We start from the raw sequence: 14,736 nt of genomic DNA, 5'->3' as shown, positions 1-14,736 counted from the left end.
TCAGTACTTTTTTTGCAGCACAATTCCCTTCCTTATCCTTCTACCTGTGCATTTCCATCTTGGGACCCTTTCTTCCCCATGCCTACACATTCTCTGAAGTTCTACCTACTTTGTGCTGCTTATATTCCATAACGGACATTTTTCCCAAGGGATTTCTTTAATGACCATTTAATACTGTGACCTAATAAGGTCTGACTCATTTTTATATTATCAGCTTTTTGTAAATCTCAGGAAATCTTCTAGTGCTTAGAGTTGGATATGCAAGGCGTCATCATTTTTAAGATGACAAATTCAACTTACACCAAGTTTGAAAAAGCCTGTACTAAACTTATCAGGAAATAGATTAATAAAGCCATTTGACTTGTAGGTTTGGAAAACAAGTTAGGAGGGTTGAAGGAGGGGTTTTTGCAACACAATCCAGAATTTTGCTTCAAACCTTGTGTAAAGCAGGGCATGCCCATAAAATAAAATATATTTATTGTAAAAATAATAAACCAAATGGTTACCCTAGTGTGTGTAAAAATCTTTGAACACTGCCTGTATTGAAACATACATTCCCAGGAACCTAAGCTGGCTTTACATTTACATAAGGTAAAATTAGGTACCAACAATGTGCAGAGCAGTCAAGTTGTCTATGGCACCTGGCTCACCTTCCTTTGCTTCTGCTGCTCAACTGGTTCAGATATATCTGGTCATCTGCAGCATGAGCCTGATGTGGGATGACAGCAGCCACAGTGCATGCAGACTGCATAAAAGACTTGACAGTAGAGACAATAACTGTATTAACTGTGAAATTTACATCCAAACTAGTATTTAAAACTGAATTAAATTACCTTGTGGACCAATGATTACATACCAGATCATTAATATGGTCATTAATGGGCTTTTTTCTTTTTTTTTTTTGGTGTGTTCTTACAGTACTACTCATCTGGCTACCTCCCTTATAAACCTACACCAGCAAATATTGCAAATTTATTTTTAAACAACATTGGTTTTCCCCCTTGCCTGACCTCTATCTCTCAGGCACAACCACCATCACACCTGAAACAGCCACAAACTAATGCAATAGCCATCAAACACAAATTAAAGATATTTTAACACAGTGTATTATGATGAATACAAACTTCAAAAAAATAGGAAATACTGAAACTTTTTTTGCCATTTAACCTAGCTGGGAAAAAATAAATGTAGCCAACTTTGTTACATGGTTAGATTCTGTGCAGTGTTTTCAGGAAAGCCTTCTTTGTCAGAGCAAAAGATATACAGAAAAGACACAGGCAATGTTTGAAGAGACTCTTTAAAGGTCCCTTCCAACCCAAACCATCTTGAGATTCCATGGCACTGTCAGCACTGTCACTCTGCTGTACAGAAACACCCTAGGCTTGTGATTTCCTGGTGAGTGTGAAAGTGGACAGGGAAGAACCCCTGCACTCTGCTCCTGCCTCCTCTCCTCGGTCACATCTGAAACAGGAGAAGAGACTCCATGTGCCCCACGTCTGACTCAGTGAGTTCATTCTTACATGGACTGTAGTAACTGTGAAAATTATACTCAAATTAGTATTTAAAATGAGTGGACAGCATTTAAATGAGTGGAGAGCATTTAAATGAGTGGACAGATTTCTCCAAACCCTGATATCCATGAATAACATACAGATGCTGATGTAACAGCCAGAGGGTGTGCCTAGAATTATTAAAAGGAAACCAAATCACAAGAAGAAGACAGGTGAAACTGCTATAACTCCATTTAGGTAACTGCAAAGAAATATGCATCTCATGAAACTTCTTCCATGAAAACACAAAGAGACCAAGCACACAAGTAAAGCTGCTCCTTTACAAGCCTGCCATCAAGCAGAAGGAAGAAATAAAAGCAAATCAATTTGTCCACCTGAAAGACAAGCAAACAGGTTGCCAAAGTTATCTGTCAGGTAACAAACAGGCAGAAGAGAAGAAGAAAATGTCGGGATACCATTTGAAAATCATAGAAGTCACACTGGCAGGCTCTCACATCCTCTCTCCTTTTAATAACTGTTTCAGCTGTAACAACTACTACATCCTAAAATCCCAAATTCCTCTTGGTCATTGCTGTAGAGCAAGTGAAAAGAGCCTTTATACAGCAAAAAGATTAATTTTAGAAAATGACTCAATAAACAAAGCTTATGCCTTTTTGAGAGAAAAAAAAAATAGGTGGTAGGGTATTAGACTGCATTAAACTGATACAGGCACTCTTTACTGAAGAATTCAAGATGGCATGAGGATAAGCCAGCAACCTACATACAAAGAAAAAAACTCAACTGAACATCTAATACAGTCCTTCTCTACTAGGAAAAAAAAAAAACTGGCTGCCTAACAGGTTTTTTAATGGGCTACTTTCAGAGGAAGACATATTTTTCATTACATGATTCCTAGTTAAAGTGGTTTTTGAATAAATGAGTTTCAATATTATTAAACCACGAAAGACACATGCTTGAGCATTACCTTGTTCCTGCTCACAAGCAAACTCTGTCAAGTATCACTTTTCTAAAAAATGTAGTCATTCTAAAAATACATTGAGGATTCCAATAAGGAACTGAACTATCATAATGTATTGAACTTTAAGAGTTTAGAAAACAAATTTTTTTGAATTTCATATATACTTTGGTAGGGTTGTTTTCTTTCTTCATTAAGTAATGCTTAAAGACAGGTATGGACAAGCTAGAGTTTCTGTTACACAACAGCAAGCTCTCATGATAAACTTGATTACAATAACCCTTTCAGCAGTGAACTTCCTCCTCAGCTTTTTTCCTTTCAAATAAAAGCCTCACCCTTGCTTCTTTTCATTCTGCACTACTTTCTATCCTAGACAAGTCCTGCATGCACCTGCTAAACTGCACAAAAAACACAGAGCTAGGCAAAGTAAAAAAGCCCCTCTGATAGATACAGACACCCCCCCCCCCCCCCCCAAATACTTAAGATTAAGATAGCTCAAAACACCAGCAGACCAAAGCAGGAATTCCTTCTTGTTTGGGAAAGTAAGTGCAGCATAGCTAATCAGCAGAATTTGTATAGATAAAATTTTATTCTTCTCTAATTTTTTTTTTTTAATAAACAAGAATGACCAGCTTCTGTCTGAATTTGAATTCTTTAAATAGTTACCAATGAAAACAAGAAATAATTCATATGGCAATTAACATCATTCCAATTTTAGTCAGGAAAAGAAGCTCTTACACATTATACCTGGTATATCTTGAGAGGAAGACTTCAGCAAACAGAGGAACATGACTAAAAGCCAGTCTGATGGATAAGCTTTTCTAGGAAGCAGAAAGCTGCTACCATTCCAGTCCAAACTCTCCAGAAGAAAACAGCAAATATTTTGACCTGCATTTATGAGTTCATGAACAGATTTAGTCAGGAATTACTCTGTTTGAATCAGACCCAAACTAAAACAATATATGTGCAATCCACCAAAACCTAAGAGTGTTAAAGAATCCATATGTCAGCAGTTTCCTAAGAGCTGTGTGATGACTTGAAGACGTGCTTTAGCCAGTAGCAGATTATTAAGGGATACAAAATCCTTCAGAAAGCTAGTGTGGAAAGAAAAATAAATACAGGCATCATTTTACAGCATTTAGAAAATCTTCAGATTTCTTCATGACTGTGGCACAAACCCACCTCAGTCCCTCGGGCAAGTGTCTTTGTCCCAGTTTTCCACCCTGGGACACAGCAGCACAACACCAGCCCTGAGAGCCCAGCCCAGCAGGAGCAGCCGTCTTGTGACCGGGGGAATGACCAGCACCAAAGGAGGAGAAAGGACCAAGTATTCTGCAACTGAGTTGGTTTCATGTGGCTTTTACTAATGCACGCTTGAACTCCGTATTAAATGAGGAAAAGGAAAAGATTAAGAACAGCTCACTACTTCCTGCATGCTGAACTAAGACACTATCTCAGTTTAGAAACAATATGAGATGAAATTGTAATGACTACACCCTAGAGCACTTACAGAGTCTCAGCTAAAGGCTGAGATGTTCTCTTCAGTAATTCCTAAATTTCATATGCTCAATCGTAAAACTTTAATCAGTACTCAAAGAGATGAAGATAGAGTATTAACTTAATCTGTTCACAAATCAAGACCTGTACTTGCTGTTAGGGCCCAAAGAGAACTGCACAGGACTGAAGACTGTTCAGAAATATTAAGGGTGAAGTGCAAAACCCCTTAAGCAGCAGTCCCTTTCAGACCAGGATGGCTCCCCCATGACCTAGAATTTATTTACTCTTACATGGCTTTTCATGTTTCCCTTCTTGCCACATTTCTAGACCAGGCTTCTTGAAAGTGTTCCTGCTTCCTCCTGACATTGGGATCATCACTACTACTCAACAGTAAGGAATTTTACATTGTGAGTTATTAAGCAAGCAATTCCCTTATAGTTCCTCCATGAAAACAAACCCAAAGATCCCTAGAAAAAGACAAGCTATTTTTCAAATAGCAAAGTTTTGCTTAAGAAAAATATGTAATATTTATTGCTTAGAATTCTTTGGTGTAGGCTAGACATACCCATTTTATGTAATGATTTTGTATACTTTTACCATTTAATCATTCTTCAACATTTTTCATTGTGAGTAAGAAACACACTGAGATCTCTAAATGTGAAACTTTATCAGACCATATTTAGTTCACTTAAAGGCTTGAACTATGACTTTAAAAGAGTTGTTCTAAGATAACTAGTTAATGAAAAATGAAGTTTTACAATCTTTAAAAAAGTCTCCCCAGAACACAAAACCCACAAACTGAAAGTCTAACTGAAACTCCAGAACAAAAAAAAAAAAAAAAAAAAAAAAAAAGTGACTGTACCACATCAATCAAAATAATCTATTTAGCCTTGCACCCAGAAGCGAGCAAGCAAAATGTGCACAGAGGAATTTAAGAACCAAACAAGCCACAACACTACCAAACATCTGTCCAGCTTCATACCATTTGTGGCTGACTCAGCACTGAGATCTCACTATTCTTTTGTTCCAGATCTCTATTCCTCCATATTTGTACAGTCAGCATCTGGCACTTTTAACATCCAGAGCATCATTTAAGGCAAGGAGTTTCACCTGCTACCCACAAAACATATGAAGCCACATCTCCTGCTGTTTGATTCTGAACATGCAAACCAATAACCTCTGCTGACACCTCCCAGTCCTTGAACTGGAAGAGACATTGAACAATTGCCTCCTGAACATGTTTTACAAACTATCACCACATCTTCCTCTTAGTCACCACTTCTTTAGGTTAAAAGATAAGTAGATAATATTGTTTCTTGTAATAAAATTGTCCCTGTTTGATAATCCTTGTTGTGACTGTACCTCTCAGTTCTTCTGCAACATAAGAGTAAGAAAAGCAAAATACCCAATCAAAACTTCATACAGTATTTAAGATACAGTACATTATAGATTCATACATTAACAATTTTTTTTTCATCTCCATTCTTCATTAGATGTCAGGAGTTATTAGGAAATAACTCTAATGTAGCTGGTCTAAAACAACTGCATGTTCAAAAACTTCATCAAAATGGGATTACAGAAACCTGTACCATTAAGACCACACAGGTATTTAAACTAAGGCTAGTACATGAACATGGCAGCATTGATAACACCAGCTTTCAGAGAACACTGCAAACCAATTTTTCTTTACTTAATACTATTTTTTCCACCTAGAATAAAGACATTCATGTTAGCTGTTGAACAAGAATGAAGCCTGAGAAATTTCAAGCAGTATTTCATAGTTACGAGTTATTTCTCATAACTATGAAGCTCCAAGATTATATATCTCAGTAGATGCAACAAGGGGAATGTTTGACTTATTCCAAACTGCTCACGCAGAATTCAGAATTTTATTAAAGAAAAAAAAGAGAGGAAAATTGAAAAAAACAAAGACTGAATAGAATTATGAAAACATAGGAACTTGCAGGTATACCATTGTTTACACTGGAATTTCTTTTCAAAATTGTCATTCTTCAAAAATTCATTCTGCGTGTGTGAGTAATCTTTGCATGTATCATCAATATGCATTTTACTTTTTCCTACATTGTTTATTCATCAAAAATGGTCAGCAGACCATTTTATTTAAAAATCCATCTTCGGACTAGAAAATTACTTAACATGTTACTAGCATAGCATTGTTATCACCTACCAAATTAGCAACACTAAAACAGTCACCAAACATTATAAATCATTTCCACAATAACAATTGCAGAACAATGACCTCACGCAATATTCACAATACAAAAGTATACAGAGAATATCACTCCTTAGACAGTGGGACAAGAAACATAAAGCCTTAGAACAGTGATTCACTTCACCTGTCCCTCCTAGGAGAGTACTATAATTAGGAGACTAAATCCACACCCACAACTAAAGAAATACTAGCACTTAAGAAATACTCTCAAGTTTATGAACTTCTATTCACATACTCAAACTCTGTAATGAAGCAAATTCTAATCCTTTGCTTTTAAGTTGATGAAATTACAGTACCATAAATAGCATCTTTGATATAAAACATTTGCAAAGAATGAACTATCATTTGCTGTGTGAAAGCACTCAGCCACATTCCAGCCAGTTTAGGGTAGAAATCAAGGAATTACAGGAGAAACTGAAGGGACACATTGGCCTGAAGAGCAAGACAAGTACCTATACTTTTAGTGATGCTAAAAACAGCCATAGTGAGATTTCCAAGGATCTTCAGTGGTCAATATTACAGTTTCATATGAATTTATGCCACAAACACTCTACGGACATTCCTAACACCATCCCACCTGGTTTTCCCTGAGCACTTCATGGTTCAAGGACAGAACTTGTTCTTCCTTGTGGTGCAATTAGGGTCACCAGGGATCTTTTGTTATGTGATAAGATTATTCATTCTTTCTGTTTGAAAAGAATGATGAAAAAGTCCTTAGGCTTTGTTATCAAGCTCTGCAAGCTTGCAGAGACCTCCAGAAGAGCTGACTGTAGGCAAGAAGAGAGAAGTATCAGTACTCTAGTAACAGTCCCTCTGCTAATCTCTATCTTTCCTTGCTATCTACATTTATGTGACCTAATGAAAATACTCTCAGTAAGTGAGAGAGCAGCTACTTTTCAAAGCTTCCCAGGGAAGATCCTATCTAAGTTTATACACTTCAAACACAGTAAAATATCTGTGATATGCTTCTGACGGCAGGAAACAAACCAAAAGCAGCTCAAGGTATCTAAACCAAAATGCAAACAAGTGTTTCCAATGTGAATAAACCAAGCAATACATTTAGATACAGGAGTGATAGTTTCCTTGTGTTATTAAGTACTGTAAATTCAAAGAATTAGTTTGCAATAAACCCGTAATACTGATGCTACTTCTGGTCAGAAGATAGTTAAATTATTCAAACAATCCCAGCAGCATATTTTACACAAATCCCCTCACACTTTGTAACAAACTGGTAAAGATTATTAGAAATTACTGGGGATTGAATGCCAAATTATTTCTACAATTGAGCCATGATGCTTGAAAGCTAAGGACTAACCAATTCCTGCTTTTGGCAATATATGGCAGGTAACTGGCAAATCACAGAGCAACTGTCTTTCCTTAATCCATGAGAAACCCTCCATTTTTATGTTTTCCTCCAGGCTACCTGACAGTTCTTCTGCCCCCAACATTCACAGGGAAATCAAAATCAGGAGGCGTCTTAAATTACTTCAACTTTTCAGCTAAATTTACAAAACAAAATGGCTTTTACTATGCTTGAACAAAGCTGAATTGATTAATATACATTTTTGTGGCACATCCCCATGTAATTCAAAGCAGTTTTACTAAGCTACTGAGTTGTTGGTTGACACAAGGCACAAAGTGTTTATATGGTACAAGTATTAGCAACCATATTCTGATTGTAATATTGCCTTTAATGAAGAGAATGAGATAAAGTATATTAATGTGAGGTTCCATATGTTTAACCAATTTGCAATAGTAAAACTCTGGAACATATAATCATATGGTAACATAAATGATTAACATTACATGTCATTTATAATGTGGAAGACAAGTCCCACACTGGGTGGTACTGCACAAGGATACAAGTCCTGAGTTTAAAGCTTCTTCTCAAGTAGACCTTTCCAAATACAGTCCTGGTAGGTCGCTACACTCCCAGACAGATCTGCCATATTCCTCTTTTTATTGTGGGATAATTGGCTAAAGGGAAAACCACCAAAAAAGTCCCCCCTTTTGAAGTATGGGGGGGCATTGGACTGCAGTGCTCAGAGACAATCTCCTAGATGAAAAAAAAAGACAAGAAACTGTAGCTATTCTGCAATGAAACACAATGTAAAGGTGGCTAGGCTGTAAGCAGCAGGGAAACTTAAAAACCCAAACAACCCAAAAATCTTGAATTTCAATGCCACAAGTAAAGAGGTAAGTAATGAAATAGGAAGAAAAGCAAGACTGTGCTATAACTGGAAAAAGAATACTGATCCATTGCATTAAAATCACACATAAGGAAGAGAAAAATTAAGTCTGCAAAAAAGTAAACCACTATCTGATAAAATGGAGTATTTTACTAAGGAGAAGCCCAGATAATTTACAAAGATGAAGTTTCAAGGAAATAATTGAGTTCTCTGAAACACAAATGTTGTTTTTTAAATAATCTTAAGAAATTCTAAACATCAAAAGGCTCTCCACTTTAATATGCAGTATTTAAAAAAATGTAAAAAGGGAGATTCAGGAACTGTTGAATGATTAGCTTGGCATGGATCCTGAACAACTATGGCAATGGGGAAAAACAGAAGCTAAAAATATCCTGTCAGTCAAGCAACCTTTGTAAGGTCAGGAGAGGAGAGTGGACTGAAGCTCCAGCTCCCATAAGAAGCTGATCTGAAAAACCTTTTTCCTTTTTCAAAGTAAAGTTAAAGGGGAATCAAATAAAAATTACCACTAAGTCTCACTGGAAGAATGTAACTTTAATCAAAACTCAAGAGCTGCTCTGCAGGAAAGAGCATCATGAAGAAGAAAGCAGCAAAACAGAAGCATGCTCGATTTGCTAGGCAAGGAGCAGCCTGGCAAATTCATCTCAGAAATCAGATCTCTCATATGATCAACAGAAGTGAGACTGAAGCTGACACGGAAAGATGGGTGACAAAAGGATTAGTGCTAGAAAAATATGGATACCAAAGTGCTGCCAAGAATAAAACCAAGTAACACTTAAAAAAATGGAAGAGAAGAAGAAAAAGAAAATACGAACTATAGAATACTGTAAAAGAAGAAATGAAAGAGTTGGAAAGTTTCCAAGCAGAACAGAGAAGAATGATCATCTCTCAATTTTTCAGGGAAGCCTTTCACTCCTAAATAAAAGAGGAAAGAAATTTACTAAACCAAACTAGGGAGGGTGTGTCTGTAAATGCATAAGAGCAAGGCATGCATTCCTCCAACACAAATAAAATGAAGCCAAAGCATCATACAGAATAAAACATTCATGCTCAACTGGCATATTCTTAAAAGAGCTGAAGATTCTAGTCTACTTCATAAATACATTATAGCATCTACTTCAATACCCATCACTGGTCACCTTTAGGGAAAGAAAAGCTTTGGATGAATTCTAGAGCAGCAAACATTTGTTTCCAAACTGCTCAATTTTCCATCAAAGCTAACATCAGTTCACAATGGAGCATTTAATTAAAAGTCATTTAACTGAACACAGATGAGCTGCCCAGAGCTACTGGCCTAATCCAACATAGAAAGAAACAAAATTTTAATGCAGAATGAGAAGCCACTAAACCAGAAGAAAACAAGGTATCAGCAAGAAGATATTCTCTGTAATTCTCTTGTCCACAATAGTGGTTTATGACTAGCAGAGTATATTTCTGCTGCTTTACCAGAATACATTCAAGAATTTTCCACAGGCAAAGGTAAGGAAGAATGCTAACACCATTCTTAGCTGGAAGTTTGCAAAATGTTTCTGTATCATGAAAAATTCTGAGAGTAACACTTGGAGTCATTTAAGAATCAAGATATCCAGGGACGGAAATAGGCAAATTAGAGCAGAATTCAAACTAAACAGTGCTTCTGTTAATCTAAGTTGGAAGCTGGATGTATAAAAAGAAACAAAAAAAAGCTATTCTAAGACAATCAAAAAGTAGCATAGATGGTAATTTTATCATGCTGGCAATGTCAAATCTTTTTAAGTAAGTACATTCCTTGTTATAGGCAGCAATACTTTGGATTATAAAAAAACAAACAAAAACCCCAAAAAGAGAGAACAAAACTGAAAATATTTTTAAGAGACAGATTGCTAGGCAGCAAGGTGTTTCAACAACATTGTCAACACTAAAACATTCAGTGGCCCTTTAAAACATGTGGATTAAGAATTGTGCAGCCACTTCCACCTAAGAGAAAGGGAAGGTGAAAGGGGAGGTGGAATGAAGAAAGGCTTATAGAGAGAAGCCATTCCATGACCACACCCCAGGGCAGAAGAAGTAGTAGCAAGGATAATTCAGGAAATACCCATTCCTTTTGTCTTCAGGAACAAGTTGGTAGACAGATCTGAAAAGAATTCAACTAACCCACCAAGCTCTACTTTCTCCAGGTCTCCCCATCCCTGGGGGGAAGAAAAAAAGGTATTTTTAACTTGTTTTTTCCTAAAGTTTACTTTTAAATTTGGAGAAGAGACAGAGAAGGGAACTTCTCTGAGGCCACACATCATGCTCTCTGCCAAGTTCAGATACTTGTGCATGCAGAGACAACCATTTCCAAAGCTCTTTAGCACAACAGGATCTGAAAGATGCTTATGAGACTACACCTATCCTATCCTGCTGCACACAGCACATATCCAAAGGGACGTGGTTGTTATCTTCAGTACTTTAGTAAATCATATTGCCTAACATCCATGGGAGTGACCTGCTTACCTATATATACATATATATTTACATTTGTGTGTGAGTGAAGAATGTGAGAATGAAAACAAAGTGTTACTTTTGGACATTAAAAAAAAAATCCCTTTACAATGCATTAAAGGTAATATACACAGAAAAAGAATGTGTTTTATAAAAAAGTAATGAAAGCTAAAGGCCAACTTGAGGCAGCAAAGCACAACAAACTTTTAAGCACAAGAAAATAATAATTGAAAGATAATTTGGTATACAGTCCCAAGTCAGAAATGCATGCCAAGACAGACCTATGGCAAAGACAAGTTGTTGATAGTTCAAGGCAAAAGGGATGATTTAATCACTTTTGTATAAGGATAAAGATAAATCCCTAAAAGCAAAGTGGAGGATACATATCTTAAAGATCTTAAAGAAGTATCCCTACTTCATGCAGAAATAACATGCAGCTGGAGAACAGATTATATCAATAAAATAATACAAGCTGCTCAGGACTGTGTCCCATCAGGTTTTATGTACCTCTGAAGACAGGGACTCCACAGTGGTCCAGGGTTACCTGCTCCAGCATTCAATCACCTTACACAGTGAAAAAGTTTAATATTCAAATGGAATTTTTTGTTTTTCAGTTTGTGCCCTGTATTTCAGTTGTCTCTTGTCCTTCCACTGCACACCACCAAAAAGAAAGCACAATGCCATCCTCACTCCTCCCTGACAGACATTCATACACATTACTGACCTCGCCCCCAGACCTCAGCCTCTCCTTGCACGGCAGATGCTGCAATCACCTCTAATTGCTAAACAGGATGCAACACAGGGAAAAACTGTCAGTGATACAGATTCCATTCCTAAATTACACAACACAGAAATTTATCACAGCTGGGAAGCCTGAAACTAGTCCCATTCCCTGCATATGGAAAACTACTACAAAGTGACAAGTCATAAAAACCCTTTGTATATTGTATACACACACATGCCACTACACAGAAAGTAGATGACTCACTTCATAATAATGTTGCATTTACTTTTCTAACACCTGTAACAACTTCAACCTTGTACAAATTCAGCATATTTTGCCTATGTGGGAAATTGTTACAAAAAAACCTCTTGAAGCCACTGAGAATATTTATATACAAGATGAGCCTCATCAAGTTAGGCTCCATCTGCACTTAACTTATAAAGCGATATTTAGTATGATTTCAAATCCTTCAAGTTACTGTAACAAAATTACTTCTTGATTCAAATTTGGGATGCATAGGACACAACTAAATGAACTAAAAATCTGTTCAAAATTAAAAAGGAGACATATGGAATAATCCCATCAGTTACAGATATTTTGGAACATGTTTGCAGCTTATATTAACCAGATTTGAAGTACAACAAATAATGGCACTAGAACAACTTACACGCCTGGTTATAACAGCCATAATATCATAAAGTTTTTTAAAGTCATTGTCTACAAAATATTCAATACAGAGCAAAGCAGAAAAGAATGTAAGGTATATTTTCAGAATGGAGTATTACACAATCTCACTTTCTGCTCCAGGACAATAACCTCATTCTCTCAAATTTCTCAAAACTCAGATGCCAAAACTAGACACAGTAAGACATTGGTAATCCCAGTGCTGCAGTGAGAAACATGAGATGTAGGAAAGCGCTAGTAAGGATTTTGCAATTATCAGCCTCATGATGTAGTAAAAACCATTACAACTAAATACAACTGAGGATGCCTTACTAAAGTAACATTGAAGGTAGAGTAAGGAGCAGATATTTCTAAAAAGAGGAAGCCACAATAATAATGGAATGGCTGGAAAACAAATAGTATAGTAAGCTTACAGAACTGTACCTATATATCTCAGTGAAAACACAGTTAAGAGATTACTTGGTTAATGTGGATATCTACTTATGCTTCGGAAATTAAGGGAGCAGCCCTATCCCAAAAGGAAACAGTAGGATCCTCCAAAGGAAACTCATCTCCTCTCAGTAAACCAGTTCTCCCACTTTGAGGTACGGTACAAGCTTTACAGCTGCAATTCATAAAACAAAAACTCATCCAGAATACAGAGGCAAAGAAGGACAAAGACTTAAAACCAAGTTTATACTCGCATTTCATGCACTAAAATCTTTTCTGCTAAGGAAATATCTAAGACCAAGAAATCAAGAGGTTGTATTAAATTCATCTCCTGATATTGATGCTTTCTGCTCTTAAAAGCTGAGATTTTATTTGCACACTTCAAAAATCTGTAATAAATTTTTATCTGCAACTGAAATGCCATTGGGCAATTGTTACTACAACACATAAGTATCTTAGATAAGGGAAATTAAATTTCACTCAAGACTGTTACTATTCAGTTCCTAGAAGAGCTGTATCCCCTCATGTAGATTTTAGGTTTGATATATTTCAACCAGTACAGCAAGGAACTGAACAAGGGATAGCATCTAAACCATATTTTATTAAAAGAATATGGAATTACAAAAAAATTCAATAGATATTTCAAGTAAGTACCAAAAGGGATAATATCTAGCCTTTACACTTGAAGCTAAATTCTATTTCTGAGTGTTTTGAGAGCAGTTTTGAATACCCTTTTCTCCACAAGTACTTATTGATTTCATTCTAACTTAGGTAATCAGTTTAATAAGACTAGTTAAAGATTAAAGCACTCCATGTCACAGAGTGCACTAGTTTCTGCCAGACTCCAATACTGTAAAGCATGATCCCTATTATATAACAATTGATTTAATCAATTTATTAGTACAGTGACCAAAATAATTAAAATACCACTAAATAACTAGATTTTGGTTGGGGTGTTTTTAACTTTTCCTTTAAGAAAAAAAATTACCTCTACACAAAAGATCTTAAGATCAAGTCCACATAGCTTCATTTTCTCTGGAAAATGCTGGAAAACATTCAAATATGGAATATGGCCTTCAACAACAAACCTGCGTTGAAAAAAATGAAGACCAAATCAAAATAATATACAGGATAACAAATTCATATCTTTATTATAAAATAGAAATACAAATCAACTTCTGATTTGAAACAACATCAGTATTATGCTACCTAAGCAATTCAACCTGCAGTTACACACCTGAAATGCTCCACAGAACAAAAACACGTTCAATCATTTAACAGGCTTGTAAGTTCAAGATGTGACTGACAAATAATAATGTTATGGCAGTAAACATACAATCAACAAGTTCACATGGAGTTTGTTCTGCACATTCTTCAACTACTGCATTTCTTGAACTGCTTTAAGCCTCCTTTGAATAGCATGGTTTTTGGTTTTTTTTGTTTTTTTTTTTTTAAATCTAAACCTTTAAGTAAATTTTACTTTTAAAACACAGACTTTCTGCCGGAGGAGTTTGACTCAGATAACATGATAGGGAAGAAAATCACAGAATGATGAGTGGATGCATAGAACTGAAGCCACATTACTTATATTTCTATAATGATACCCTTCAAAAACAGTATTACTGAGGGACGAATAGAAATTGTTTTATATACTAATAAATAAAAATAGTTTAAATTTTAGTTGCACACAAATAATGCATCTTTGTTGTTAAAAACTGGTTTTGCTAAGTGGTTTGACAGTATTATTTACTATTTTTCCTGAATACACACACATGCATATATATATATATATACACACACACATATATATAAAAAATATATGCAAAAGATGAGACTTAACAACAGACACCAATAAAAAGCTACCACTACACCAAACCCCTTATTCAGCATCTTAAAAGATATCCACAATAGAACAAGAAAGCAATGAACAAGCACATATCCTCACAAGGCAACACACCCATTCCACACTAAGGCACACTGGTAGTCTCCCATAGGACTAAGCTAGAAATGCCTTCCCATCTCTTCTCCAAACC

The 14,736-nt window shown here is 36.0% G+C and overlaps 1 protein-coding gene across 1 annotated transcript in view; it reads right to left on the bottom strand.

Moving 5' to 3' along the window:
• The window catches only part of TAF1B (TATA-box binding protein associated factor, RNA polymerase I subunit B), a 44,298-nt gene that overhangs the window by 16,496 nt on the left and 13,066 nt on the right, over positions 1 to 14,736 (bottom strand). The window contains exon 8 of the mRNA XM_021525421.3: positions 13,692 to 13,791. Coding sequence (XP_021381096.1) covers positions 13,692 to 13,791 — 100 coding nt within the window. The remainder of the gene's footprint in view (positions 1 to 13,691; positions 13,792 to 14,736) is intronic.

Source organism: Lonchura striata, chromosome 3, assembly GCF_046129695.1.
Source record: "Lonchura striata isolate bLonStr1 chromosome 3, bLonStr1.mat, whole genome shotgun sequence".
In the NCBI taxonomy this organism is placed as follows: domain Eukaryota; kingdom Metazoa; phylum Chordata; class Aves; order Passeriformes; family Estrildidae; genus Lonchura; species Lonchura striata.
Note: the sequence above shows the minus strand (reverse complement) of the source record. Positions and strands in the feature narration are given on the sequence as shown.